This window comes from Herpailurus yagouaroundi, unplaced genomic scaffold (assembly GCF_014898765.1).
Source record: "Herpailurus yagouaroundi ecotype Mexico unplaced genomic scaffold, PumYag 161, whole genome shotgun sequence".
Lineage (NCBI taxonomy): Eukaryota > Metazoa > Chordata > Mammalia > Carnivora > Felidae > Herpailurus > Herpailurus yagouaroundi.
In genome coordinates this window covers 10,464,448-10,491,411 of record NW_024412402.1, presented here as the reverse complement: position 1 = coordinate 10,491,411, position 26,964 = coordinate 10,464,448, and the positions used below count along the sequence as shown (strand labels likewise).

At 46.1% G+C, this 26,964-nt stretch overlaps 4 protein-coding genes across 9 annotated transcripts in view; 2 read left to right on the top strand and 2 right to left on the bottom strand.

The window, feature by feature from the left end:
- UBE4A (ubiquitination factor E4A) overlaps nt 1-2,797 on the bottom strand; it is a 35,729-nt gene extending 32,932 nt beyond the window's left edge. For both annotated transcript variants that reach the window (XM_040483188.1, XM_040483189.1), the window contains exon 1: nt 2,668-2,797. The gene's annotated coding sequence lies outside the window, so the exon portion shown is untranslated. The remainder of the gene's footprint in view (nt 1-2,667) is intronic.
- Nucleotides 2,798-4,405: 1,608 nt separating this feature from the next.
- Nucleotides 4,406-5,249, top strand: LOC121035466 (guanine nucleotide-binding protein G(I)/G(S)/G(O) subunit gamma-3-like). The gene has a single exon (XM_040483187.1). The coding sequence runs from the start codon at nt 4,896-4,898 to the stop codon at nt 5,121-5,123; it is 228 nt and encodes a 75-aa protein (XP_040339121.1). The 5' UTR covers nt 4,406-4,895; the 3' UTR covers nt 5,124-5,249.
- Nucleotides 5,250-7,635: 2,386 nt separating this feature from the next.
- CD3G (CD3 gamma subunit of T-cell receptor complex) lies at nt 7,636-16,245 on the bottom strand. Of its 4 annotated transcripts, none has more exons than XM_040483183.1 (7): nt 16,072-16,245; nt 11,374-11,397; nt 10,683-10,910; nt 9,947-10,078; nt 9,032-9,075; nt 8,550-8,633; nt 7,636-7,935 (listed from the first exon to the last, which is right to left on the bottom strand). In XM_040483183.1, the coding sequence occupies exons 1-6, from the start codon at nt 16,124-16,126 to the stop codon at nt 8,568-8,570; spliced, it is 549 nt and encodes a 182-aa protein (XP_040339117.1). In that variant the 5' UTR covers nt 16,127-16,245; the 3' UTR covers nt 7,636-7,935; nt 8,550-8,567. The 4 variants fall into 4 exon arrangements, with proteins under 4 accessions (XP_040339117.1, XP_040339118.1, XP_040339115.1 ...); XM_040483184.1 differs by having other exon boundaries at nt 8,554-8,633; XM_040483181.1 differs by having other exon boundaries at nt 7,636-8,128; nt 8,554-8,633; nt 16,072-16,243.
- A 1,077-nt stretch (nt 16,246-17,322) lies between these two features.
- CD3D (CD3 delta subunit of T-cell receptor complex) lies at nt 17,323-20,747 on the top strand. Of its 2 annotated transcripts, XM_040483185.1 has the most exons (5): nt 17,331-17,677; nt 19,234-19,449; nt 19,913-20,044; nt 20,329-20,372; nt 20,593-20,747. In XM_040483185.1, the coding sequence occupies exons 1-5, from the start codon at nt 17,623-17,625 to the stop codon at nt 20,656-20,658; spliced, it is 513 nt and encodes a 170-aa protein (XP_040339119.1). In that variant the 5' UTR covers nt 17,331-17,622; the 3' UTR covers nt 20,659-20,747. The 2 variants fall into 2 exon arrangements, with proteins under 2 accessions (XP_040339120.1, XP_040339119.1); XM_040483186.1 differs by lacking the exon at nt 19,913-20,044 and having other exon boundaries at nt 17,323-17,677.
- The last annotated feature ends 6,217 nt before the right edge of the window (nt 20,748-26,964 follow it).

Below are 26,964 nucleotides of genomic sequence, written 5' to 3'. Positions count from 1 at the left end.
AGAGAGACATACAGAACGTGAGCTGGGAGGGGCAGAGGGAGAGGGAGGCACAGAATCCGAAGCAGGCTCCAGGCTCTGAGCTGTCAGCACAGAGCCCGAAGTGGGCTCGAACTCACGAGCTGTGAGATAATGACCTGAGCCGAAGTTGGACGCTTAACCGACTGAACCACCCAGGTGCCCCTCCAAGGGGTTTTTACACACACAACTGAGGAGCGCCAGGCTGGCTCCGTCAGTAGAGAATGCAACTCCTGATCTCAGGGTTATAAGTTTGAGCCCCACATTGGGTATAGAGATTACTTAAAAATAGGATCTTATTAAAGAAAACCCCCACAATTGAGAAGAGTTTAGTTTAATACAAAGGAGATGATGCATCATCTGCACCATGTTTGTAGAAAGGAAGTTGAAAGCTAGGAATACAGAACATATGAAAAGATAGGATCCTAAGACTATCAAGACAAATGAACAGGGTTTATGATAATAAATGGCATTATTTCCTCCCTACTCAATACTATACTCTCATATTATAAAAAGAAGCTAGTTTCCCATTACATTTTATCTATATTAACAGGATTTATAACTTTCTATGCTGTATTCCTAATGCAAATCTTCTACCCTGCTAGACAGGAAGCAATTTGAGTACATTTTCATGTCTGATTAGTTCTTCTTCCGCGTCTGGCATTATATATCACCATCACAAAATCCCACATACATATTTATTAAATGATTTAACCTTACATGTAATTACTCCTGACCTTGTAATCAATAGCAGCACCCATGATCCTACAAGGGCTTTGCTATGTGTCTTGGGTCACAGTAGCAGCTCAAACTTCCGGGCCAGACACTTGTGGCTCTTTGGTATCTCAGCATGTGTAGGGTACAGACGGAAATAAATCTCTTGTCATCTCCGCTATGTGTCTTTTTGAAGAACAAAAGCTTTTGCCTGTCCTCACTAAGTTCATCTTTTTCATATGAACTTCAACTCTGTGCACAAGCTACTGTCGTAGTCAAATAGCAAATACTGTGTAACCACTTACAGAAAAGTTTCATAGGAAAAGGGAGGAATGATCACTTGATGGGAGTCTTTGTGGAGATGATCAATGGTCTCACAAATGTTAATAGCACCTAGATATCACCCACTCCAAAAGATCTGATAAAATGGAACCCTGATATTTTGTTTTAATATTCAATGGCACGGATTATTTATAATCTTCTGTTTTCAACTGCCATACAGAGATACAGCACCACCCTGTTGGTGGTGGCACCACCAACCCTTAAGAGCTTTTGGATTTGATTCCTTTTTTTTTTTTTTAATGTTTATTTATTTATTTTTGAGACAGAGAGAACACAAGCAGGGCAGGGGCAGACAGAGAGGAAGACACAGAATCCAAAGCAGGCTCCAGACTCTGAGCTGTCAGCACAGAACCCGAGGTGGGGCTTGAACCCACGAACTGAGATCATGACCTGAGCAGCAGTCGGACACTCAACTGACTGAGCCACCCAGGTGCCCCGGATTTGATTCCTTTTTAGTATTTCCTACTTAAAAACACAATTCACTCAGATAATACTCCCTGCAAGGGTCTACATCTATAATAGCTACTTATTTCCAGTCCTACAAAAATCCTTTCATCCCCACCTCCATTCAATCTTTTGTTTATGAACCGTACTGCTAATCCCTAAGGATCAATGTCAGCTCTTAAAAAGGTGAGCACACAAATGTTTGAACATCAGACTTAGTAATGCTTTTAAACAGAAATATGTAGAATACTTCATAAAACTGGATTGGCAAAATCAAGCTCTACTAAACCATACTCAGTAAGGTCTCTGTCCTGGTGACTAATACATACATTAAACCAAAAAAGAATTAAAATGTTTTCATTGTTATATGTTCCACGCCCAAATCCTTTCAGGTCCTGATAATGTGGCAAGAGATCCTAACAACATTTCAGCAAGTTAGAAGGATCTAAAAGCCGACAGCATTCTTTCCTGGGTCCCATTTTATCTCAGGAGGACCCCCATGTGAGACCAAAACAGTGAGACTAAACACATCCTTGTTCTGGGAGTGAAAAACTGATCCCAAAGAGAAGACCCATCAAATATAAGCTCCCGAGCTGTGGTTACGCAATCTTATTAGTGTCTTCTACACCCTTTTACTGAGGGAGAACGAAGCAGAGTGCCAGGAGAGTTCTGAGTAGTGAACTGATCAGGTGGCTGAAGAAATGTCACCATCTTGCCATATGTATTCAGCTGGCTTGATTACTGCGTCCCGTGCTCAATATTACCTTCTTTGGTATCTGGCTATTTGCTGTCTACGCTTTACATGTCATCCCTCCAGGTTCCATAAGGGATTCACGGCAAGGAAGGAGACCCACCCACTCGGCGCTCATTCCAGAGGAAGGAAGTCAAAGATAATGCATGGCCAGTATTCTGGCCTTTTCCTGGAAGGGAATGGCAAAGAAGGGGAGAGATGCCAGAAGCTGGGGGCACTGTAAAGGGTTCCCAAATCAGACAGAGTCGAAGTTCATGAAAGAGAGGGTCAAGGGTCAGGAAAGCACAGGAGAAGGAATTTGGAGGCAAAAGTGCAGAGGCCCGGAGCGGCATTCAACTAGGAGAAAAATATCCCATCGCAGACTCAACGACCCCCTCCCCTGAAGCTATTTCCTCTCTTACCAGAGCCTGAAAGGCCAGCAGCGACGACACGACAGAAGTCTTAGCGGCCGAAGGGTTCCCACTTCCGACTCAGCACGACAACCGGAGCTTACATCACGACCAGGCGCCAGGCCTTGCGGAATCTCATCCGGGCGCCGGAAACAGGGTGTGCCGCCCAGCTCGGGGAACTGGCGCGCAAATACCTCGACAGCGCATGCGTCAGCCTGGTGGGCGGGGCGGAAGTGCCCCTGGGCTCCTGGGGGGCGGGGCCGGGCTGGAGGAGGGGCTGAGAAAGACAGCGTTGGGGAGGTGGGGTGTCCGCGGGGCCGCCTGGAGCTTGGTGAAATACGAGTGTCGTGCCTTTTTGAAGCGGCTTCTGTTGCTCTTCATAGATAATAATAATCTATGAGGCAACAACAGCAATAACAACAATAATAATAACATAAAATTTTGAGCTCTTATTAGGTGTCAGGCAGTGTGCTAAGATACGGTAGCTTTGGATTTTATTTTTCTTGCTGTAAAGTGTCAATATGCATGCTACAAGGTTACTTTGAGGTACACAAAGGCTGTGAAAGCAGCATACTTTTCAAGAGTGCAAGTGAAAAGACAATTCATAGAATGAAACACAATATTTGTAAATCATATATCCGACAAAGGATTCACATCCGAAGTATATAAAGCACTTATACAACTCAACAACAAAAACTCCACACAATGTGATTCAAAAATGGGCAATGGACTTGAATCGACATTTCTCCAAGGAGGATATACAAATGGCCAATAAGCACACGAAAAGATGCTCAATGTCGCTAATTAGGGAAATGCAAATTGAAACTGCAATGAAATAACACCTCACATTCTTTAGGAAGAAGCCTACTACCAAAATAAATAAATAAATAAATAAATAGATAAATAAATAAATAAATAGAAAGAAAAAAGGAAAAAAAAGAAAAAGAAAAAAAGGAAAATATGTGTTGTTGTCGAGAAGAAATAGCAACCCTTGAGCGTTGCTGATGGGAATGTAAAACAGTGCAGCACTTTGGGGAAATTTTTGGTGGTTCTTCAAATAGTTAAACATAGAATTACCATATGATGCAATAAATTCCACTTCTGGGTATAAACCTCAAAGAATTGAAGGCAGAGACTCAAACAAGTACTTGTACACCAATGTTCGTAGCAAAATTATTCATACTAGCCAAAAGGTGGAAACAACCCAGAATGTCCAGGGACGATTGAATGAATAAACAAAATGTGGTATATACCTGCAATTGACTGTTATGCAACCTTGAAAAGTCTGAAATTCTAATACATGTTGTAACATGGATAAACTTTGAAAACATTGTTATATGAAATAAGCCAGAGACAAAAGGGCAAATATTGTGTAATTCCATTTATGTGTGGTACCTAGCATAGACAAATTCATAGACATAGAAAAGTAGAATAGAGGTCATTAGGAGCTGGGGGGAAGGGAAGAATGGGGAATTATTGTTTAATGGGTTGAGATGATGAAAAGTCCTTGAAATGGATAGTGGTGATGGTTGCACAACACTGTAAATGTACTTGTCTGGTGAAATTGGAGTGGTGACACCACTTAAAATCAATAGGCACAAGATGGATCGTTCAAAAAATAGTTCCGGGGGGCACCTGGGTGGCTCAGTTAGTTAGGGGTCCACTTCTTGGTTTCTGCTCAGGTCATGATGTCATGTTCATAGGTTCAAGACCCTCGTTGGGCTCTGCGGTGACAGTGAGGAGCCTGCTTGGGATTCTCCCTCTCTCTCTGCCCCTCCCCGTCTCATGCTGAATCTGTCTCTCTCAACATAAATAAATAAACTTAAAAAAAAATAGTTCTGGAATAACTGGATAGCTATACAGTTTAAAAGTTAGTCAATATGTTTGGCCTTTGCATTAAAATTAATTCAAGATGGATCAAAGATTTAAACGTATGAAATGACACCATAAAAATGCTGGTGGAATTCATAGGAAAAAATTCTTAAAAGAATAATCTTAAAATGGGGAAGACCTTTCTAAATAGGAAAGAGCCTAGAGTGCTTGAGCTGCAGGAACTGGGTCCAGCCCTCGAGGGACCTGTGCCCTGACCCTCCCCAGTGGCCTTCTTTGTATCAGCTGTTTCTGCTGCTGCAGTAGATACTTTCAGGTGCAATTTCCTGCAAGGTGGGGCACCCATCTCAGGCAGGTTTTGTGCACCCCACTGACTACCCCACAGGGCCCTCGCTGCCGGTGGCCTCAGGATGAAAGCGGAGACCCCTGTGAACAGCACAATGAGTACTGAGCAAGCCCGCAAGATGGTGGAACAGCTTAAGAGTGAAGCCACCTTGTGCCGGATAAAGGTGTTCAAGGCAGCAGCAGACTTGATGGCTTACTGTGATGCCCACTCCTGCGAGGATCCCCTCATCACCCCTGTGCCCACTTTGGAGAACCTCTTCTGGGAGAAGAAGTTCTTCTGTGCCCTCCTTTGAATTGCTCTGTCCCTCCCCACAAGCTCTTCACCTTTCCCTCTCCTAGGCCCTTCCTTAGGTCAGTAACTGTCGTGAGCCCCTGAGGGTCCCTGCGTCCCATCCCTAGCCCTTGTCCAACCCTGTGAGGTATTCTGAAGCTCTCTGTCACCTATCTGTCGACCCCATTTTGTCGCCCACTGCAGCTGAGCTCAAGTACCCCCTGACTGGGGGAGGCCCCTTTAGCTCCATCCCCAGAAGGGCCGTCAGACTCTGCCAGCATCCTGCTGGCTTCTCTCTGTGACTGGTCAGACAATGGAGAGAGGGATAGCCCGGGTCAGTGCTCTCAGTCTCACCTGGAGCTATGAGAAGGGTAAAACCATTTAAAGAATAAAGTCATCCAGACTCTCAAAAAAAAAAAAAAAAAAAAAAAAAGAACCTAGAAGCCATAAAAGACCAATGAATTCTACATTATATGCAGATATTTGTAAAATGTGCACAGAAAACCAATCATCATTAAGTCAAAGAACAAATACCAAAGTTGGAAAAATATTTGCAACTAATATCACAGACAAAAGATCTAGTTTCCCACATATGTAAAGAGCTGTTGCAAGTCAATAAGAAAAAGATAAAAAGATATGAGCCTATATATCATGAGAGGGAAAAACTCGTGGCTCTCATTTTTTATAAGAAGAATGTAAATTAAAACTACACTGAGATGCTATATTTAACTTATCAGATTGGCAAAGCTCAAAAAGTATGGAGTAAAAGACACTCTCCATTATTATTATTAGGAGTATATACTGGTCCAACCTCCATTAGGTGCAATTTGGCAATATTTAATAAAATTGCAAGTGCAAACACATTACAGAATCCAAATTTCATTTATTTGTATTTGTTACAAATAGTCTTAAGCATGTTCAAATGTCACAACTAAAACTACGGAAATTTTAACTGTAAAAAGAAGACATAGAAGAAATCTTTGTGATCTTGGGTTTGGCAAAGAGTTCTTAGACATGATACCAAAAGCACAATCCATAAGAGAAAAAAATGGATAAAATGGACTTCATCAAAATTAAAATTTCTTTGTGCTTCAAAAGTCACCATGAAGAGAATGAGAAGGCAAGCCGCAGACTGGTAGATGTATTTCCAAATAATGTCTTGTAATAAAAGACTTGTATTCAAAATATATAAGAACTCTTTCAACAGTGAGACAAAAAAAAAACAAAAAACTAAAAAAAAAAGATTTGAATAGACATTTCACGAAAGATGTAAGAAAGGCTAATAAGCATGTGAAAAGATGTTCAACATCATTAGTCATTAGGGAAATGCAAATTAAAGGTCCAGTAAATACCATTTTATACCTACAAGAATGGCTATACTAAAAAAAATATAGAGTAACAAATATTGGTGAGGATGTGGAGAAACAGAAACCCTCACCCATTGCTAGTGGGCATGTAAAATGGTACAGGGAGTTTCTTAAAAAGCTAAATAGAGATTTACCATACAACCTAGCAATTCTTCACACCCATGAATCAACCCGAGAAAAATGAAGACACCCACACAAATATTAACATGAGAATGTCCAGAGCAGCTTGTATAATTCCATTTATATGAAATGTCCAGAAAAGGCAAATCTGATGCGACAGAAAAGATAATAGTCATCGCCTGGGGCTGAGGGTGGGAACAGGGAATGACTGAAAACAGCACAAGGAATCTGAAGAAGGCGATGAAAATGTTCTACAACTGGTTTATGGTGATGATGGTACAATTGAGTAAATTCTCTAACACGGAGAACAGGAGAAATTGCTTAAAATGAGTGACTTTTATGGTATGTAAACTATACCTCAATACAATTATTTTTTTTAGATGACACTTATACAATGTTAGTCATTACAGCATCGTAAGAACAAAATATTGGAAGCAACTTAAATGTCCATCAGTAGAGCATTGGTTAAATAAAATATAGCGTATCTGTACAATGTGGCTGCATTAAAAAAAAAAGTTCCTTTACTTATTGATATGAAATAATCTTAAGGTTATTTTTTTAAAAAAGTTTATTTATCTATTTTGAGAGAGACAGAGAGACAGAGAGAGAGAGAGAGGTTGGGGCAGAGAGAGAGAGAGAGAGAGAGAGAGAGAGAGAGAGAATCCCAAGCAGGCTTCACGCTGTCAGCACAGAGCTCAACGTGGGGCTTGAACTCATGAACCATGAGATCATAACCTGAGCTGAGATGAAAAGTCAGATGCTCAACTGACTGAGCCACCCAGCTGCATCAATCTTAGGGTTTTATTAGGTGAAAGTGCAAGATGTAGATAGTATGATACCATTGGTGTGAAAAATAGGGAAAGGGAGAATAATGTGTACTTAAGAGTTTGCTTGTGTATGCCTGGAATACTCTGATTTATAACACCTTATATGAAACTAGTATGTTGTTTTGTCTCTGGAGAGGACAGCTGAATGGCTGGGGATGGAGGTGGAGGGAGACCTTTCATTGTATATTTAAACCATGTAAATTATGACACATACAAAAAGTAAACAAAAATTAAAACTTTACAAAATAATATTCAAATAGAGGGGGTTATTAGATCTTTTCAATTTTCTTTTACAGAAAAACTACCTTCCAATAGGTGGCGCTCCTGCAACACCATACATACTATTTTCCTTTAATTTTGTTTGATTTTGAGAAAAATCCAAATTTGTTCTGATGGTCTTTCTTCTCCATTTGTCGCCTTTGGGAAACTTGAATCTAGATTTAGGGCTGAGATTCTCTCAGCTAGGAGTGCTCCAAAACATATTGCTATGTTCCTGAGACCTATCCAGAAGGGAGGACACCTGGATTGAAAAAAGAAAAATTGGGGTGGGTTCAGAAAACCAAATAATGCTTGGGTCTTGTTTTCCTGATAGACACTTTTCCTGCTTGATTGAATCAGAACTTCTGATTGATTGATTGGTTGATTGAAAGTTAATAGAGGTCAGTGGTTCTTAACAAAAGGTGATTGTGCCCTGGAGGAGACATTTGAAATATCTGGAGATTTAAAAAAAAAAGAAAAAAAAGTAAGGTTTATTTATTTTTGAGAGAGAGGGCAAGCGAGCAGGGGAGGGGCAGAAACAGAGGGGAGACACAGAATCCAAAGCGGGCTCCAGGCTCTGTGCTGTCAACACAGAGTTGGAAGCTTAACCGACTGAGCCACCCAGACGTCCCTATGTGGAGATATTTTTGATTGTTACGGCTGGGGGCACCACTGGCATCTGGCAGATAGAGGCCAGGGATGCTGCTAAAAACCCTACAATGCACAGAGCAGTCCCGCACCACAGAGAATTATTTGTCAGTCACCCACTCTCCCCCAAGCTTTAGAGCTGGTTGGGGAAAGGAGACAGACTTGGCAGCAGTTGGAAGGGCAGGTAAAGGAAAGGTAATTTCTTAGAATTGGTATAGAAGAACACACCTACTTTGAGTCCTGAGTTCAATTTTTCCTCAATTGTTTTCCTTGAAGGTGGCTGTAATGGTCATTTTCCCGATCCTTGAGGGGCTAAAAAGGACAGCATGGTCATAAACTCATCCTTCCTCCCCCTCTCTGAATTAATTTGATGCATATTTATTGAATGCTTTTTCACGTGCAAGCCTTTGGCGTGGGTGCTTCCCTGTCCAGGGGGTGGAGAGAGGACAAGGGGGAAGGGAGGCTCTGTATACAGTTTCTTTGTGTGTCCCTGTCAGCGTGTCCTTCAACTTTTTCTCACTAGATCCTGACCTCAGTCTCTCTCAACCCTTCTTTTTCTTTCATCCGTTCTACTCAAAGGGTAACTATGTAATCATCTGGTATGCCCTAAGTAGTTTCTTATCTGTACGGTATCCTCCAAATAACCTGCCCCCAACTCCAAATTTTACCCCGAATTGTAGCAAAGTCTCTTTCATTCCCCCTTCCCTTACCTGGTAGAGCTGGTCATTGGACAACAGAGTCTGCTTGTCCGAAGCTGCACAAAAAATAAACAATACACTCAAAGTAGAGTGGCTAATAAATTGGGTTCTATTCACACACTAGAGTACTAGCTAGCAGTGAGAATTAGTGAAATACATCTTCATATGAGAATACAGATAGACCTCACAAGCATGTTTTTGAGTGACAGAAACACGCACACGAGTATCTGCTGTATGAGTCCACTGACATAAGGAGTGAAAACAGGCAAAATTAATCAATGCTGTTAGAAGTCAGGAGAGTGCTCACTTTGAGGGCTAGGGAGAGGCCGGAATTGACCACAGAGGGGACTTCTAGGGTGTTGGTAACATTCAAGGTCTTAAACTGGGTGTTGGACTCATGAGTGTGTTTGCTTTGTTTAGCTGTATGCTTGTCACTCATGCATTTTTCTATATGTAGGTTTTACGACAGTGAAGAGTTTTTTAAAAACACGGAGGAAAGGGGCGCCTGGGTGGCGCAGTCGGTTGAGCGTCCGACTTCAGCCAGGTCACGATCTCGCGGTCCGGGAGTTCGAGCCCCACGTCGGGCTCCGGGCTGATGGCTCGGAGCCTGGAGCCTGGAGCCTGTTTCCGATTCTGTGTCTCCCTCTCTCTCTGCCCCTCCCCCGTTCATGCTCTGTCTCTCTCTGTCCCAAAAATAAATAAAAAACGTTGAAAAAAAAATTAAAAAAAAAAAAAACACGGAGGAAATCAGAGGGAGGTGGATCTTGTGACGGGCGTGCATGCTGTGAAAAAGCGGTGTCCTTTTCACCCAACTGTGCGCGTCCACAACGCATGCCTACCTCGTCTCTTCTATTGGGTCTGTGTCGGTAGGAAGGAAACTGAGGGTCCTAGGTGGCCTCCTCTCTCATTCAAGAACCTTCTTCTTACCTCTTGACTGGCGAACTCCATCCTGTCCAGCAATGAAGTAGACCCCAACAGCAAGGAAGCAAATGCTGATGATCTCAGCGAAGACAAAGCCGGATACGGTGGCTCCGCTTAGTTCAATGCAGTTCTGACACACTGTGGGGAAAGGGAGGGACAAGGTCCTTCAGGGCGTGAAAGTGGTTCTTCTGAATCTTTTTCTCTTGCCTACAAGTGATAATGCCTATATTTAGGGTTGCAGATCCCTCCGTGCATGGTATGGAAAGGAATTGCCTGGGAGGACGCCTGCACTAAGAATGCAATACTTCTTGATGTCCTTCTATGGCCCAGGTGTCCTGGGGAAGCAAGCCCGTGTAGTCTTACCACCAGGAACTATGTGAAATAGAAGGAAGATCAGATCTTCTTCTCCGTGGTCAACTGCCTTCTACATTTGATTGCCGCTCACCTTATAATCTCCTCTGTCTCCCCTCGCTACACCAACTCAGTTTATAGCAGCAAAAGCCGACTGCTCCAATCCGTGGGGGTCCATCCAAAACCAAACCAGGCTTTATAGGACCGGTTATGCTTTTCCAAGAAGATTGGAGGAACTGTGTTGTTATATTCAAAAAGAGGCAAGCTGAGATTAAGAGACCCAGAACGGTTTCGTGTCTATTTCCATACTCGCCCACCCGGGGCAGGAAGCCCGCCAGAACAGCAAGTACTGATTAATTGTACGACAAACAAACCGAAGGGGGTTACATACTTCTGAAATACAGCTGGAGTGTTCTTGAGCGGTTCTTGGATCCTTGACACCAATATATCCCTCGAGGGTCCTTGATACTGCTTCCCAGATTCTGTATATTTTTATTCTTTTTGTGGGGATTCATTTCCTCCCCATCTTTAAACCATTTGACATCTTTGTCTGGTGACTCACAAGTCAGAAGTACCGAACCATCTTCTCGATCACTGTTTACTCTTACCACAGGAATTTCTGAAAAGGGAAAAAAGCCATGGTCTGGTAAGTGTCTCTCCTCTGGAATTCTCCCTGCCCTGGGGTATCAGGACCAGACCATTACAGCAGTGCTTCTCAAACTTTAATGTGCACATGGATCACATGGGGATCTAGTGAGAATTTCAGGTTCCATTTAGTAGTTCTGGGAAGGGATTGCAATGTGGCATCTCCCAGGTGATGCTAATGCTGTTGGTTCATGAGTCTCACTTTGAATAGGCTGTAGCTGCTAGTGTCCTGTTTCTACTCCAAGAACTAGAGAATGAATCGCTTAGCTATAGGAAAACTGCCTGTTCATGACTGGCCACTCATCTGGAAGGCAACGAGAGATTTGCTATTTATCATTCATCATCCCATCCCTTCCATCACTCACTCCTGTAGGACCACTATGGTAGGAACCATATTTCTATGAGACTTGAGGACAGAAAGAAGCCATGCACCCTACCTTGTTTTGACTGGGCCAGAGTACCTGTAGAGATAGAAGACAGAGAGCGGATTAGCTGGGCATAGAGTCATTCAGATGCCCTGAGGTAGCATTTCCATAGTCATTTGAGGCCAAGATAGAGAGAGATCCTAATCTACGGGAGTGGACGGTATTTATACTTATTTCATTGAAGTGTAGCCTAAATCATCAAATTGAATTCAGGGTGCTGTATAATAATGTGTCTGGTGTTTGTCCTGGATTCCTGGGAGGGAGTTTCTAAAGCCTTGGAATTTCATGAGCGATAGGATTGTCTGTTATTCTTAGTGGGCTTTTGGACCATATATGAGTTTATGCTAATGAGATGCCTCAGGATGGGGCTGGTCAAGAACCATGTAATCTAGGACTTTGAGCCCTGGAAGGGAAGGGGGCTGGAGATTGAGTTCCGTCACATGGCCAATTATTCAATCAATTATACCTATGTCATGAAACCCCAATAAAAACTCAGTGCACAGGCACCTGGGTGGCTCAGTCAGTTGAACGTCTGACTCTTGATTTCAGGTTGGGTCATGATCCCAGGGTCGTGAGATTGAGCCTCATGTTAGGCTCCGTGCCGAGCAGGGAGCCTGCTTGAGACTCTCTCTCTCTCCCTCTGCCCCTCTCCCATGCTCACACGCTCTCTCTGTCTCAAATAAACAAAATTAAAAAAAAAAAAACAACAAACCAACAACAACCAAAAACCTCAGTGGAACTTCCTTGTTGGTCAACACAATGTATTAGGAGGGTGATGTACTCTGATTCCACAGGGAGAAAGCACAGAAGCTCTGTGTTCAGGGCCCTCTCAGACTTTACTTTATGTGCTTCTTCATGGAAAATCCTGATTTTATTTTTTTATACTAAAACTGTAATAGTAAATGCAGCACTTTCCCGAGTTCCGTGCGTTGTTCTAACATATTATCAAATCTGGGAACCCTCCAGATTTGTACCCCGTGTGTCAGAAGTGTAGGTGGTATGCGAACCTCTGAACTTGTGCCTGGAATTTAAAATGAGGGCAGTCTTGTTGGGGACAGTGTGCCCTCAACCTGTGGAGTCTGATATTAACTCTGGATGGTTAGCGTCAGAACGGTACTGCAATATTCATAAGGGTATTGCCTGTGTAGTCTGGAATGCTCTATTTTTTTTTAGCAGCTAAAGTTCTGGCCAAACGTGGGCTTACACCAACTAAAGCCCCCCCCTTTTAAAAAGTTCTTTTTTAATGTTTGTTTATTTTTGAGACAGAGAGAGACAGAGCATGACTGGGGGAGGGCCAGAGAGAGGGAGACGCAGAATCTGAAGCAGGCTCCAGGCTCTGAGCTGCCAGCACAGAGCCCGATGCGGGGCTTGAACTCATGGACCACGAGATCATGACCTGAGCTGAAGTTGGACGCTTAACCAACTGAGCCACCCAGGCGCCCCTACCAACTAAAGACCTTTTTAAAGAAATGTTTATTTATTTATTTTGAGAGAGTGAGAGAGAGTGTGAGCAGGGGAGGGGCAGAGAGAGGGAGAGAGAGAGAGGGTCCCAAGCAAGCTCCGTACTAACAGCATGGAGCCCAACCTGGGAGTCAATCCCACGAACTGTGAGATCATGATCTGAGATGAAATCAAGAGACCCTTAACTGACTGAGCCACCCAGCCACCCCTACACTAAGTAAAGACTTTTTTTTTTTTTTTTAATTTTTTTTTCAACGTTTATTTATTTTTGGGACAGAGAGAGACAGAGCATGAACGGGCGAGGGGCAGAGAGAGAGGGAGACACAGAATCGGAAACAGGCTCCAGGCTCTGAGCCATCAGCCCAGAGCCCGACGCGGGGCTCAAACTCACGGACCGCGAGATCGTGACCTGGCTGAAGTCGGACGCTTAACCGACTGCGCCACCCAGGCACCCCAGTAAAGACTTTTTAAAGTACGTACTTCTAGAATCCTCAGCCTTGGTGATCCGTTTTTTTTGTAGAAACCCTGGATGCCGTAGGGGAGGTAGGTATTCGATAGCCCTCAAATCTGTCTCAAAACTCAGGGTAGTAGAGTTGTATGGTAGATGTACTACAGAGCACTGACACGGGAATTCAACTCAAATGAGTTTAATCCAAACATGAACTAAGCACTGTTACGTACCTGGCATGATTAATCAGGGTGGAAAAAAAAGACTGTAATACAAGAACTAACTTGCTGCTTCCAAAGGGTTTACAATGAAGTAGAAAAAATAGATATGTATGTAATTAATAGAATAGAATTTGTCAATTATCTTTAGTACTTCCATGAGTGCATATGAAAGGGGGTAGAAGCTATTGATTTTGCCCAAGAGTGAGGGACAGGGAAACCTTAACAGAGAAGGTGATGTTTGGCTGGGCCTCAAAGAATGATTAGGAATTCACCGGACAGAGAAGAGCATTCTGGGAAGAAAGAAGAGACGAGCAAAGACACGGGTTGGAAAAGGACAGAGAGGTAGTGCGTCTAGATGTAGAGCGTGTGATGGGGACAGATAGGGCAGAAGTGAAGTATGATGGGAAAAAAAGGTATGATGGAAACGGTTGGAAGGAGTCAGCTGTTTTAGAACTTCTAGCAGGACTGAACGGATTACTAATAGTACCTAGTACGGTATGTGGAACATGGTCAGAGCTTTACATTTGTTGAATGAATGCATGAATGACTGGATGATTGAATTAAAAAAAAAAAAAAAAGAAAAGCAAGACAAACCGTTAAGAAGATTTCTTGCTAGCCTTTCTTCCCGACCACCTGGTCACCATGGGAGGGACAAAGACGTCCCTCATTCTAACTCAGATTTTATAGGAGAGAGGGTCCACCTGATTGCTGACATCTTTTAATTTTGCTTCTCTGAGTCTTACTCCTTTTTAGGATTTGAGAGCTCATGTAGCCACATTTCCTAGGTTGACTAGTGAACCAACAGAGCCCCAGAAAGGAGGCATTGTCCAAGTTCACACAGCTCACTGGTGGCTTGTCTTCTTCAAGTCCCCCGCTCAGCCATCACCCAGCTTGGTTTCAGCAAGTGGCATTGCCTTCCACTTAGTTCACTGAGAATGTAGATGCCGTAATGACCTTCTCTGGCTTCCTTTCCATCTACATGCCTACCCATGACTAAAGCCATCTCCCTTTCTCTTCATCTCAGATGGTAAGGTTGTCTTCTCTGCATCCTTGAGCCCACTCTTGACTCCATCCTTCCAACATCAACTCCAGGACCTTGGTCTACTATCGTTTCCTTCAGCCTAGAAACATGCTCAAATTTCTCTCACACTCAAAAATAGTTCATCTTAGACCCTATTTCCTTTTCTGCTTACCACTTAAACTCTCCTCATCCAAACATCTTTAAAGAATAGTCTGGGGGTGCCTGGGTGGCTCAGTCGGTTAAGCATCCGACTTCAGCTCAGGTCATGATCTCACAGTCTGTGAGTTCGAGCCCTGCATTGGGCTCTGTGCTGACAGCTCAGAGCCTGGAGCCTGTTTCAGATCCTGTGTCCCGCTCTCTCTCTCTCTGCCCCTCCCCTGCTCATGCTCTGTCTCTCTCTGTCTCAAAAATAAATAAAAACATTAAAAGAAAGAAAGAAAGAAAGAAAGAAATAAAGAAAGAGAGAAACAAACTGAAAATTCTTGAAAAAAGAAATAAAGAATGGTTTGCATTTGGTGCACTTTATCACCTGCCCTGTATCTTCTACATGTTTCCATTCAGTTTCCACTCTCATACTACCCCACTGAAACGGTTATAAATCAGGCATGGCCCTCCTTTATTTTGCCAAATTCCACAGATTTAAACTTTTAACTATATTCTATCAGCAGACCTTTCTATAATATTTCATACTCTTGGTGATTCTTTCCTTCTGGAAGCTCTCTACTCCTTTGGTTTTCGATGGTATTGCACTCATCTGGTGATTCCAGCCCTGTGATCATCCTCTTATCTCTTCTTCGAGGTGTTTTTCTCTAATGACCCTTTAAAGGTTAATATCTTCTCAGTTCCATCCTCACTCCTCTTCTTTGGGGATCTCACATTGTACTTGTGTGATTTCAACAACTTTTGTGGTTTTAGCCTCCCCCCGGTATGTGGAGAACCATCTCTAGTCCAGATTCCAGGCATTGACCCAGTTCATCTACTTCCTATTGTTTATTTCCAACTGCATATTCATACAGGCACCCTTTACTGCACCTTACATTCAATCTGGCGACACTGAAGCTTCTCTGTCCAGTTAGACTATAAGCTCACTAGGGCAGAGGTTTTTATTCATCCTTATATCCTTCTAGCCTGTTATGTAATAGGATCTTACTCATATTTGTTGACCAGTTGACCAGCTGAGCAACCGAGTGAGCAAATGCCTTATCGGTCTGTCTGCTCCCTACTCCAGCTCTGCGTTAAGAAACACATACTTTTTCTCTTCAGGTTTCTGCCCTGTGCCCTTTGGGGCTACATTCGACCTAAGATGGCGGCATCCGGGTCCTCTCTCTAGCCCGTAAAGTCCTCTGTTTTCACTTCTGAAGAGACAGGGACCCCGTATCTCTCAAGGGACACTGCTTCTCTCTGGCAAAGAACAGCAAGAGGCTTCATTTTTGCCCTTCCTTCTCGGAATTCTAATGCGATGGCTCTGGTAGGCTTGAGGTTAGAGATGCCAATATCGTTTCCCCCCTGGTGATGATCTCTTCCCCTGAGCCTTCCTCCAGGCTGCCAGACCCCCTTACCTTGAAGAAGAGTGACGGCCAGGATGAGGCCAGCCAGCTGCTTCCCCTGCTCCATGCCAGTCTCTGTCTTGTCCCTCCAGAAGCACTAAGCAACCCCTAGCAGCCAGCTGACCTGTTGAGCAGCTAGTCCGGCTCCGCCCAGCATCCTTCAGGCTGGGGCCCCTGTGCGAAAGCACGAATCTGAGCCTCCACCCTCTACTTGAAATGTGGGCAGAAGGGGGCCTCAGCAGGGCTGCAGGTGCAGATGTACTTTGCTTTTCTGTTAAGGAGTGGAGGATGGGAGGTGGCAAGAGGAAGAGGGAGAGAGTGCTGGATCCCCATTTCAGGCACAGCTTGCACAAGAAAACCCCTTGGGTTCTGGGTAGGAGATGGCCTGGGCCCCTTACTTCGTGAAGAGAGGTAAACATCTCTGCCACAACCTGTTGCTAGGATCTCAGCCGGTTGCTTGTTGCTGGCTGCTGTTGCCAGAGCTAAGGAATTTAGGTGGGAGCACTCGTGCTCAGGGCTGGAGACCTGAACACAAGCCCGTCTCAGTCCAGGCCCTTGCTCTGGAATTTTTCACTGCTCTTTTGAGACGAGGTCATCGACAAAGTGCCTGCCTGGACGAGAATAGGAAGAATAATTGCGAGGGGACAGGCCATATATTTCCAAGGGCCAGAGCCTGAGCAGAGCTTCCAGGATGTTAAGGTTCGTCTCCCTCAGCAGGTCAGTCAGTGAGTCAACAAACACGTGCAGAGATCTCGTTACGTGCCGGACATGAGCCAGGCATTGGAGATACAGAAGGGAACCACCAAACCCACGCCATCTCTGCCCTCGGGTAAATTATAGTCCAACCCCGGCAGTGTAGAGAGTTTGGACCCTCAAAGGCCTCAGGGGGAAACAGTCCACCTGTCTCCCGGGGAGGCTCACTCTGCCTGTGGGTCAATCATATTGGTTTTAATAGTTACTTCTTATTGAGCAAATATGATGTGTCAGGCACGATGCAAACCTTTCGTCCAAATCGTTATTGTGATACTGAGGGAGTTGGGCTCTGCAAAATTCCCTGACTGGCCCAGGCCCTGTGGGTAGGCAGTATTGGAGCCGGGACTCAAATGTCTGGCTGAGGGCGGTGGGGGTGGTTGGTGGTGGTTCCAAAGCCCAGCCTCCTACTGGTGGGAAGCTACTTAGTCTGGTATCCCAGGCTGCTCGAGGAGGACCTTGGGCAAGGTCCCAAGAGAGCCCAGCGGTGGGAGGAACCTTCTGGGATGGCTCATGGGATAGGCAACCTTTTTCATAGTCTCTACTCTCCCTCCCACCTCCTCCCCAAGCTCACTGCTTGGAGAAAGAGCAATTCACACCTGCTTCTTTCCTACCCCACCCCCAGTCTACCCCTACCCTGACAGTTTCCCATCACCAACGGCAGAGAGCAGAGAAATAGGCGTTTTCTAGTTCCTCCCCCACCCCTTTACTTTTTCCGGGTACCCGTGAGTCGGTTGGGGGAGGGCATCCTCTCTCACCCTGGCCGCTCATTCTGAGACCCAGGGCTGTCTGCTGAATGAATTCTGCCGGAAAATGGAACACTCCAGTTTTCTGGCCGGCCTGATACTGTCTGTCCTTCTCTCCCAAGGTAAGGCTTCTCCAGGTGGTGGGGGCATCTTGGGGAAGGGACCTCAGGGACCTTGGAGAACGTCCCTCCCTTGGAGAGGGACGTTACCACCTGGAGGGAGCTCCACTTGAAAGTCCTTCTCAATGCTAGCTTCAAGTCACAAGGCAGAGCTGTCAGGAGAGCAGGGTTGGGATACAGCCCAGGGCTTGGGTTTGGGAGACAGGCTCTTGGCTTTGACGGACTCTAGGTAGGCATGCATGTTGCCCTTGAATGTCTTTTTAAAGGCCTTAGGCCAGAGATCTCTGCAGGAAATGTTGTGGTCTGCAGGGGTCTGAGCCTGGGCTGGTAAGGGAGCACTATTCCTTCTAGGGCAGAGGGTCTCTGGGGTCTAGGGCTCTTACTCATTTGGCCATCATTTGTCACCACCAAGAGCCATGCATGACCCAGCACTCAGGGGAAAGTTAAAGAGAAAGTCAGCTTTAGGTTGAACAGGAAGGAGGGCAGATTTAGGGTCGTAGGCTCATCAACTCATTTGTTTGCCTGGTTTTAAAACCGATAGTCCCTTGTTCCAGAAACCGTCTCAGCCTCAGGCAAACTGGGACTAACGCTTTGGGACATCCAGGATTTCCACTGGAAACAGGTTCCCCGTGGGAGACACGACTGACTGTAGGACGTGCAGCCTCTGACGTGCCTGTATCTCCCTGAGCGAGTGCACACGCATGTATCATCCTGGCCTGCTTGAGAGGCATGAGAAACAGCTCTTTTGGGGGATTTTCTTGAGGATGCTCTTGTATTCAAACGGGTACCTGAATATGAAGTTCAGGGAAAAATCTGGATTCCACTTTCCCCGGGGATTGGAGACACAGATTCTAGGGCCTCTGTGGGCTGTGGACATGCTCTCAGTCAAAGCAATTCAGGGGATCTAGAAAGACGCTGTACATACGCCTCCAGCCTTTAAACTCCCTACAAGACTTGACTTGTATGGAGCCCCACGAATGAATTTGATAAAACTGTTTTTCTGTTCCCCTCCCCCTAAGCAAGGGTAGAAAACCTAAAAATCTTTACATGGCATTTGCCCTGGGTCTCCTTCTGGATCACTGGGCTGGTAATTCATACTAGCTTCTCCCCTCCCCCAGGTCGACTTCTCCTTGTCCCCTATTTGTTCCTTGTAATTCTAGAAGTTTTGTTGGGGAACAAATGTAGACATCTTCAGCTGAGGAACCCTCTTCTGCCTTTCATGTTTCTCGGGTGCTTCCGCAGCCTACGCTCCCCTCCGACTTCCTTTATTTATTTATTTTTAATGTTTATCTATTTTTGAGAGAGTGCGACTGGGGGAGGTGCGGGGGCGGTGGACAGAGGGTCTGAAGCAGGCTCTGCGAGGACAGCAGAGAGCCAGGCAGGGCTCGAACTCCTGAACTGCGCAATCATGACCTGAGCCAAAATCAAAGGGTCAACCAGCTGAACCACCCAGGTGCCCTGAAAGTGGTCCTTTTTAAGTATAAGCCTCAGCAGAATAAGGCATCTGCTGGAGATCAAACAGCTGACTTGAATCATGGTATTCCCCCCCCTCCCCCAAGTGAGTCCCTACAAGATATCCGTGGAGGAACTGGAGGACAAGGTGTTGCTGAGTTGTAACACCAGCATCATATGGATGGAGGGAACGATGGGAACGCTATTTCGCAACGATACAAATCTGGACCTGGGAAAACGCATCCTGGACCCACGAGGAGTGTATACGTGCAAGAGGCCAGACGAACAAGACAAGATACCTTACATGCAAGTATATTATCGAAGTATGTGCCTTCTGGGCCCTTGGGGTTGAAATGGGTGGGACCTCTGGCTATGAGAACTTCAGAGCCAGAGGGGACTATAGTGGACCAGTCTGTTCTCCAAACTGGGCTCACTCTTGTAATGGTATAAGCCAGGCTTTGGAGCCCTCGGAGTGAGAAAGAGCTTAGCTGGTGGAAAAACAAAACAAAACAAAACAGTAGGGGCTTGTGACTCAAGTAGTAGAGGTTTGGTTGGGAGAAAGGTTTGGCCTACCGCCTTGTTTACGTTCCTACAAAGCTGACATTACTTCTTGGCTCTTCTCAGGGATTCCTGGGGATAAAGGGCACAGGTGGATGTAGCCAGGGCATCAGCAGGCCTTTCTCCAAGGGTCTTACTGACGTTTGGGTCTTGGTGTGAGAGATCCCAGGGCCGCCCTAGGGAGGCAGAGATGCTTCCCTGGTCTTGAAGGCTCCCCTTCCCCCTCAGTGTGTCAGAACTGTGTGGAACTGGACTCAGGCACCCTGGCCGGCATCATCATCTTGGACATAATCGCCACTCTTTTCCTCACTTTGGGGGTCTATTGCGTTGCGGGATATGAGACCGGAAGGCTCTCTAAGGGTAAGTGGACGGGACAAAGTGTGTGTGCGTGTGTGCACGCTTATGTCGTGGGTGTGAGTGTGCCCCTGCGAAGCATGGGGCTGGCAGTGGGTTGTGTCTCATCTGGGAGCCGCTCTTGCAATCTCCCAGTGACTCCTAAACCTGGTTCTGGGAAGACCTGTGCCCATCTCGCTCACGTGGACTTCTGAGGATGCCACCAGCTGCGGTCGTCCTGCAGGGTGCGTGGGGTTTCACTGTCCTATCCTCCTAGGCCCCTGATGGCTCTTTTTCCCTGGTTCTTCTAGCTGCTGACACTCAAGCTCTGCTGGGAAATGACCAGCTCTATCAGGTGAGCCCTGAGGGGGAGGAGCCATGAATGGGGGGTGGGGGGGACGGGAGGGGACATGAATGGATGTGAATGGATGAAGGGTCCTGGTGGGGAACTCATCACAGGGGATGTGGGGGCTGGAAAACTCAGGCAGGAGCTCTCATCTCTGGGGTCTGCTGGGGTCCTCTCTGGGAGAATCCTGACTCTGCCTGCCTCACTGTTCCCCCTTCTCACCTCCTAGCCCCTGCGAGATCGGAATGATGCTCAGTACAGTCATCTTGGCCAAAACTGGCCTCGGAAGAAGTGAACCGGAGACCGGTGGCTTATAGGAGTATCAGCTACATCGACTGCACCTCCTTTCCTTGTTCAGCAAATAAAGATGTCTTCTCTCCCTCAGCAGGTGCCTGGACTTTTCAAGACTGCCGGGCAAGGCACGGGAGTTGTCCTGCCTCAGTTGGGCCCTTGCCCTCCCTGGCCACCTGTGTCCTTCCTTCACTGCTTCCATTCCTCTGCCCCAGACGGACCGTGTGACGGGCACTCTCCCACCCCCATCTGGCCCACTGGTGCTTGCTGCCCAGTGGGCTCCCTGGGTGCAGGGCTACTTGTTGCCTCCGGCCCCCCTAGTGCAACCCTTTAAAGGCCTTGGCTTTCTCACCACAGCCGAGGGCGGGCTGCTATGTTTAGAGACTCAGCCACACAGAAGTTTCCATGACATCGTAAGCAGAGGAGGTGGGAACATCAAGGGCCCAGGAGACCATTTCTTATCAAGATGTGGAGGTTTCTACGTAGGTCTGCTCAGGACTCTTTCTTTCCTCCTGTATAGAAGATACCATTCACCTTCCTCTTCTCAGAACCTGTCCCCGTCCCACCCCTGCCTTCTGCATCACCAAGTAACATCAGAAGCTCATCAGCAATCCAAATGCCTTATTCCTCTTCAACCACTTGGAAAGCTGGAATTTGAGAGAGGACAGGGGCCAGGGATGTTTTCAATACATGTCATCTTCAGCTAGTGGTTAGTGGTGGTTCTGAAACCTTGGGAGCCTGAGAGATTTATTAAAAGTATAGACGCTTGATGGGGCGCCTGGGTGGCTCCGTCGGTTGAGCGTCCGACTTCGACTCAGGTCATGGTCTCACGGTCTGTCGGTTCGAGCCCCGCGTCGGGCTCTGTGCTGACAGCTCGGAGCCTGGAGCCTGCTTCCGATCCTGCGTCTTCCTCTCTCTCTGCCTCTTCCCCACTCTCACTTTGTCTCACTCTGTCTTTCAAAAATAAATAAATGTAAAAAAAAAATTAAAAAAGAAATAGACACTCGGGCCCCCCTCTCGGAACGTGGCCCCCAGGTGATTCTGAAGCACCTCCAGTACAGAGAGTCTCTAGTTTAGAGGAAGAGCTGAGGCCACTGACTCTTTTGAGGCCCTTATGCTCGTCCCTGTCCACCATAAGGGCAACCCTTCCCTTTTGTTCTCTGAGTTAGAGTAATTGGAAGCACTTCAGGACAATTTAATAAGAGTGGGAGTTCCCCAGACCAGGGTTTCCAAAGGAGGAAAGAATTAACAACCACACAGCCAGGGATCTGTACGATTCTGCCCACTATCTTCTCGAGCTATACGCAGATGTTAATTTTGTTAGCGACAGAATGAACTTGTAATTTACACATGCTTGGACCATGGTTACGGTTTATTTCTACCCTTCCTATCCCTACTACCGTAGTCCTCTGAAACCTGCCTCCTGCTTTCACACTGGGCTCCCTCCGCCTTGGGCAACTTAACCGTGGCTTCTACAGCACCAAGGCTTGTACCCTTCCCATGCCCTGCACACTTGTATTCCTCGTATGCTCTTACATCCCCCTATACCTCTCTCCAGTCCTCAACATTGGGTGCACTTGGGACTCCTCTGCCCTTTGGAATCTCCAAAGATTCTGATTATCTTGGGCTAAGGCATCAGGACTTTAAAAACGGCTTAAGGTGAGTTCAGTGTGAAGCCAAGGTTGACAAATCTGCCCTCCACCTGAGCCCTCCTGGAAACTTGCGTCCCTTTGGTTCTCTTTTTGGTGCTTTGAAAAAATAGCTTTACTGAGGTAAACCGACATGAAAAACCTGCATGTATTTAAAGCGTAAAGTTTGATGTTTTGACATATGTATGCGCTTGTGATACAACACCACAGACAGGTAATGAACATATCCAACAACGCGAACAGTTTCCTTGTGCCCCTTTGCATGCAATCCCTCCCTTATTTCTCTCCTTATCCCTCCACCCTCCAGGCAACCGCTGATCTGCTTTCTGTCATTATAGATTAGTTTTTGTTTTTCGAGATTTATATAGAAGTGTAATAATGTAACATGTACCCTTTTTTGGTCTGGCTTCTTAACACTTGAGCATAATTATTTTGAAATTCATACATCTTGGTGCATCAATCAATAATTTACTGCTTTTTACTGTCCAGTAGTATTCTAGTGTATGGATATACCACAGCCTGTTCATCCATTCACCTGCTGATAGTCTTTTGGGTTATTTCCTGGTTTGGGCTATTACAAATAAAGCTACGATGACCAGTCACCATAGAAGTTATTGTGTGGTCATTTGATTTTATTTCCTTTTAAAAAATATTTTAATGTTCATTTATTTCTGAGAGAGAGAGAGAACGAGAGAGAGACAGAGTGAACGGGGGAGGGATAGAGAGAGAGGGAGAATGTGAGGCAGGCTCCAGGCTCTGAGCTGTCAGCACAGAGCCCGATGTGGGGCTCAGACCCACAAATTGTGAGATCATGACCTGAGCCAAAGTCAGACGCTTAACCGACTGAGCCACCCAGGCACCCCTCATACGCTTCTATTTCTGTTGGACAAATACTCAAGAGTGGAATGGCTGAGATGCAACTTTTTTTTTTAAGTTTACTTATTTATTTTTCACGTGGGAGCAAGTAGGAGAGGGGCAGAGAGAGAGAGAGAGAGAGAGAGAGAGAGAGAGAGAATCCCAAACAGGATCCGCACTGTCCGTGTGGAGCCCCACGTGGAGCTCAAACTCATGAACCACGACACTATGACCTGAGCCAAAGTTCGACCCTTAACCAACTGAGCCACCTCTGAGATGCAACTTTGAAAGAAAGTAATCTGGCTATTCTAGGTCCTCTGTAGTCCCATGTGAATTACCTTCTCAGTTACTACAGAACACCTGCTGGGGTTTTGATCTGGATCATGTTGAATTTACAGACCAACTTGGGGAGAATTGACTTCTTGATGCTACTGACTCTTCCAATACACAAACACGTCTTTTGTCAGATTTACCCCCTAAGTATTTTATATTTTTTGACGCTATTGTATATGGCACTTTTAAAATCTCAATTTCCAATTGTTCACCGATAGTATCTAGAAATACAGTTGTTTTCGTATACTGATCCTGTACCCTGAAAACTTCCTAAGATCACGTATTAATTTTAGTACCTTCTTTTTTTTTTTTTTTTTGTAAAGTTCATCAGAATTTCCACACAGATGATCATGGTGTTTGTGAATAAGGACCGTTTAACTATTCAATTTCTAAACTGGATGTATTTTACTTCTGTTTCTTGGCCTATTGTGTTGGCTACCTCAAGTACCATGTTGAATAGATGCGGAGTGAGGACATTCTTGCCTTATGTGTGATTTTAGGGGGAAACATTGTCTTTCATCATTAAGTGTGATATTGGCCATAGGTAGGTTGGTTGGTTTATTTTTTGAATTTATGTATTTTATTTTTTAGTAATCTCTACATCCAGCATGGGGCTCAAGCTCATGACCCCGAGATCAAGAGTCGCATGCTCCACCAACTGAGCCAGCCAGGCTCCCCTCTTCTTTTTATATATTATTAGACTAAATTTGTTAAAACTTAGTGAATAATTCTTGCGTCTATTCAAAGGGGATATTGGTCTGCCGGCTTTTTTTGTTTTTCTTGTAGTGTCTTTGCCTGGTTTTGATATCAGCGTTTGGCATTAAGTTTCTCCAGAGAAACAGAACCAACAGGATGTGTATGTAGGAGATGGAAGAGAGAGAAGGAACAGAGGGAAGAGAGAACAGACAGAGAGGGGGACTTATTTTAAGGAATTGGCTCATTTGATTGCGAAGGTTGGCAAGTCCAAAGCTGGCAGTAAACCAGGAGGCTGGGGACCCAGGGAAGAGTTGATGTTGCAGCTTGAGTCCAAAGGCAGTCTGGAGATGGTGACTTCTCTCTTCCTCAGGGGACCTCAGTCTGCTTTTTCTGTAAGACCTTCAACTGATTGGATGAGGCTCACCCACCCACACTATGAAGGATAACCAGCTTTACTCAGAATCTGCTGCTGATTTAAATATAAATCCCCCCATATACCTTCACCACAATATCCAGGTATGTTTGACCAAATATCTGAGCCAGGTGGACACATAAAATTAACCATACACAGGATGAGTTTGGTCTCCATGGAGTGAGCCGTAAGTATTCCCTCTTCAATTTTCTGGAAGAGTTTGTATAGAATTGGTATTATTTTTTCCTTCAATGTTTGGTAGATTTCACTAATGAAGTCTTCTTGGTCTGGAGTTTTCTTTGTGGAGAGTTTTTTTTTTTTCTTTTTTAAATGTTTGTTTATTTTGAGACACACACACACACACACACACACACACACACACACACACACACATCATGAGCCAGGGAGGGGCAGAGAGAGAGGGAGAGAGAAAGAATCCCAAGCAGGCTCCACGTGTGGCATGGAGCCTGAAGTGGGGCTCGATCTCATAATCATGAGATCATGACCTGAGCCGAAATCAAGAGTCAGATGCTCAACTGATTTAGCCAACCGGGTGCCCCTGTGGAAAGGTTTTTCACTATATAAGTTCAACGTATTTAATAGCTAACAGCCTACTTACCAGGTTACCTGTTTCATCGTCAGTGAGTGGAGCGCCTTCTGCTCTGTCTTCAAGCTCTACCCATCCTTCCCTTCAAGCGAGGTCTCTTCTCTGTGTTGCTCTCTCCCTACCACGGCAGCTCTCCTGTCTTCTCCCGGGAACACTGTCCGCAGCCCTCACGGCCGCTTAATCTCATTTGTTTTTCTTTTGGTGTTCAACCTTCTGCACTCTTGGCCACCCTTCTATAATCACAAGCTCCTTGAAGGCAAAAACTGTTTGCATCCCCTTAGCGCTCAGCACAGTGCTGGTCTGCCACACGAGTGGTGAGAAAAGCAGTCGCCGAAGAAGCACCTAAAGGATTGAATACAGAGCTTTTAAGCCGAAAAAATGGCGAGCACTTTTCCATGGTCACAGCCGGCACACGGAGCTGCTCGGAGCGTTGGAGTTGGACAGTCCCGGCTGCTCGTTCCAGCGCTGTCCCTCACTAGCCCTGCAACTTCAGTAAATAACCTCTCCGAGTCCCCTGACCCCATCAGGGCAACCTCTGTCTTATCTGCCTCGTTGAGTTGTCGAAAGGATTAAAAATGAGATTACGCGTGGAAGGCGCTAAGGGCGATTTCTAGAGCATAGTCAACGTTCACTAGACACGGGCTGCTATCGCTTGGATCACCCCGAGCCATACCTCCCTGTGTCCGTCATCAAGGGACACAAGGGCCAGGCTGCTGATCAGCAGCTAGGGATGGTCGGCATCACAGAGTCTCCTGGTGAGCCTGCGTGTTGAGTGTGCAGAGGCAAAGAACCGTCGCTTTAACGGGGACCGACACATAACACGGTCCCAACGAGCCGGCCGAGGCTGAGTGTGCACGCCATGTGGCAAGCTGCTAACCGCGAATGGCCTTTTCGGTCACGGCCACACGCAGAAATAGCCCTGTGGTGAGCAGGGAGGTTTCTGAGCGCAGAGAGGGAGAAGGGGGCCCGCTGGGGCTTGTCACAGCTCCAGCCTCCGCCGCCGCCACCGCCGCCGGGTGTAGACGGAGCGCTGGGCGCTGGGTCAGGGCGAGGCCTCCCACTGGGCCCCCCAGCCCACATCCTGCTGAGCCAAACCACAGCAGCTGCCTTCTGGCTGCTGGCTCAAAAGGTGAAGGGAGGGGTGCCTGCTTGCTCCACAGCACATCCTTCCCCGTGGGCCGGGCTCAGCCCTGGCTTCCTTTCCCAGGCAGCTTGTGGAAATCGGGGTCCCCAGCCCCTTACACCTCACGCTGCCCATCCGCCGCTTTCTCCTGCCTTTGAAGGCTTATGCTTCTGTCCCTCCGTTTTCTTTTTTTTTTTTTTAATTTTTTTTTCAACGTTTATTTATTTTTGGGACAGAGAGAGACAGAGCATGAACAGGGGAGGGGCAGAGAGAGAGGGAGACACAGAATCGGAAACAGGCTCCAGGCTCCGAGCCATCAGCCCAGAGCCCGACGCGGGGCTCGAACTCACGGACCGCGAGATCGTGACCTGGCTGAAGTCGGACGCTTAACCGACTGCGCCACCCAGGCGCCCCTGTCCCTCCGTTTTCCGAACTGGCCACTCCAATCGGGGCCCATCAGCCCCTCTCTGCCATCCTTGATGTTTTTCTCCAAGAGAAGTTAGTCAGGGGACTGTCTTTTCCCTTCTTTCCCGTTCTCTTGTTTATTTCTTCCCTAAGGCCCTCTCCAAAGACAGGGTCAGATGATGCCCCCACCCGCATGCATTTGAGATCATAGCTGGGAATTTAGTCAAAGG

Coding starts and splice junctions, on each gene's coding strand:
- LOC121035466 (XM_040483187.1), top strand. CDS start 4,896: ATGAAAGCGGAGACCCCTGTGAACAGCACAATGAGTACTGAGCAAGCC.
- CD3G (XM_040483183.1), bottom strand. CDS start 16,126: ATGGAGCAGGGGAAGCAGCTGGCTGGCCTCATCCTGGCCGTCACTCTT. Junction 10,911..11,373: donor TCTGGCCCAGTCAAAACAAG/GTAGGGTGCATG, acceptor TTCCCTTTTCAG/AAATTCCTGTGGTAAGAGTA. Junction 8,634..9,031: donor CCAATGACCAGCTCTACCAG/GTAAGGGAAGGG, acceptor TGTCCTTTTTAG/CCCCTCAAGGATCGGGAAAA.
- CD3D (XM_040483185.1), top strand. CDS start 17,623: ATGGAACACTCCAGTTTTCTGGCCGGCCTGATACTGTCTGTCCTTCTC. Junction 17,678..19,233: donor GTCTGTCCTTCTCTCCCAAG/GTAAGGCTTCTC, acceptor CCCTCCCCCAAG/TGAGTCCCTACAAGATATCC. Junction 19,450..19,912: donor CATGCAAGTATATTATCGAA/GTATGTGCCTTC, acceptor CTTCCCCCTCAG/TGTGTCAGAACTGTGTGGAA.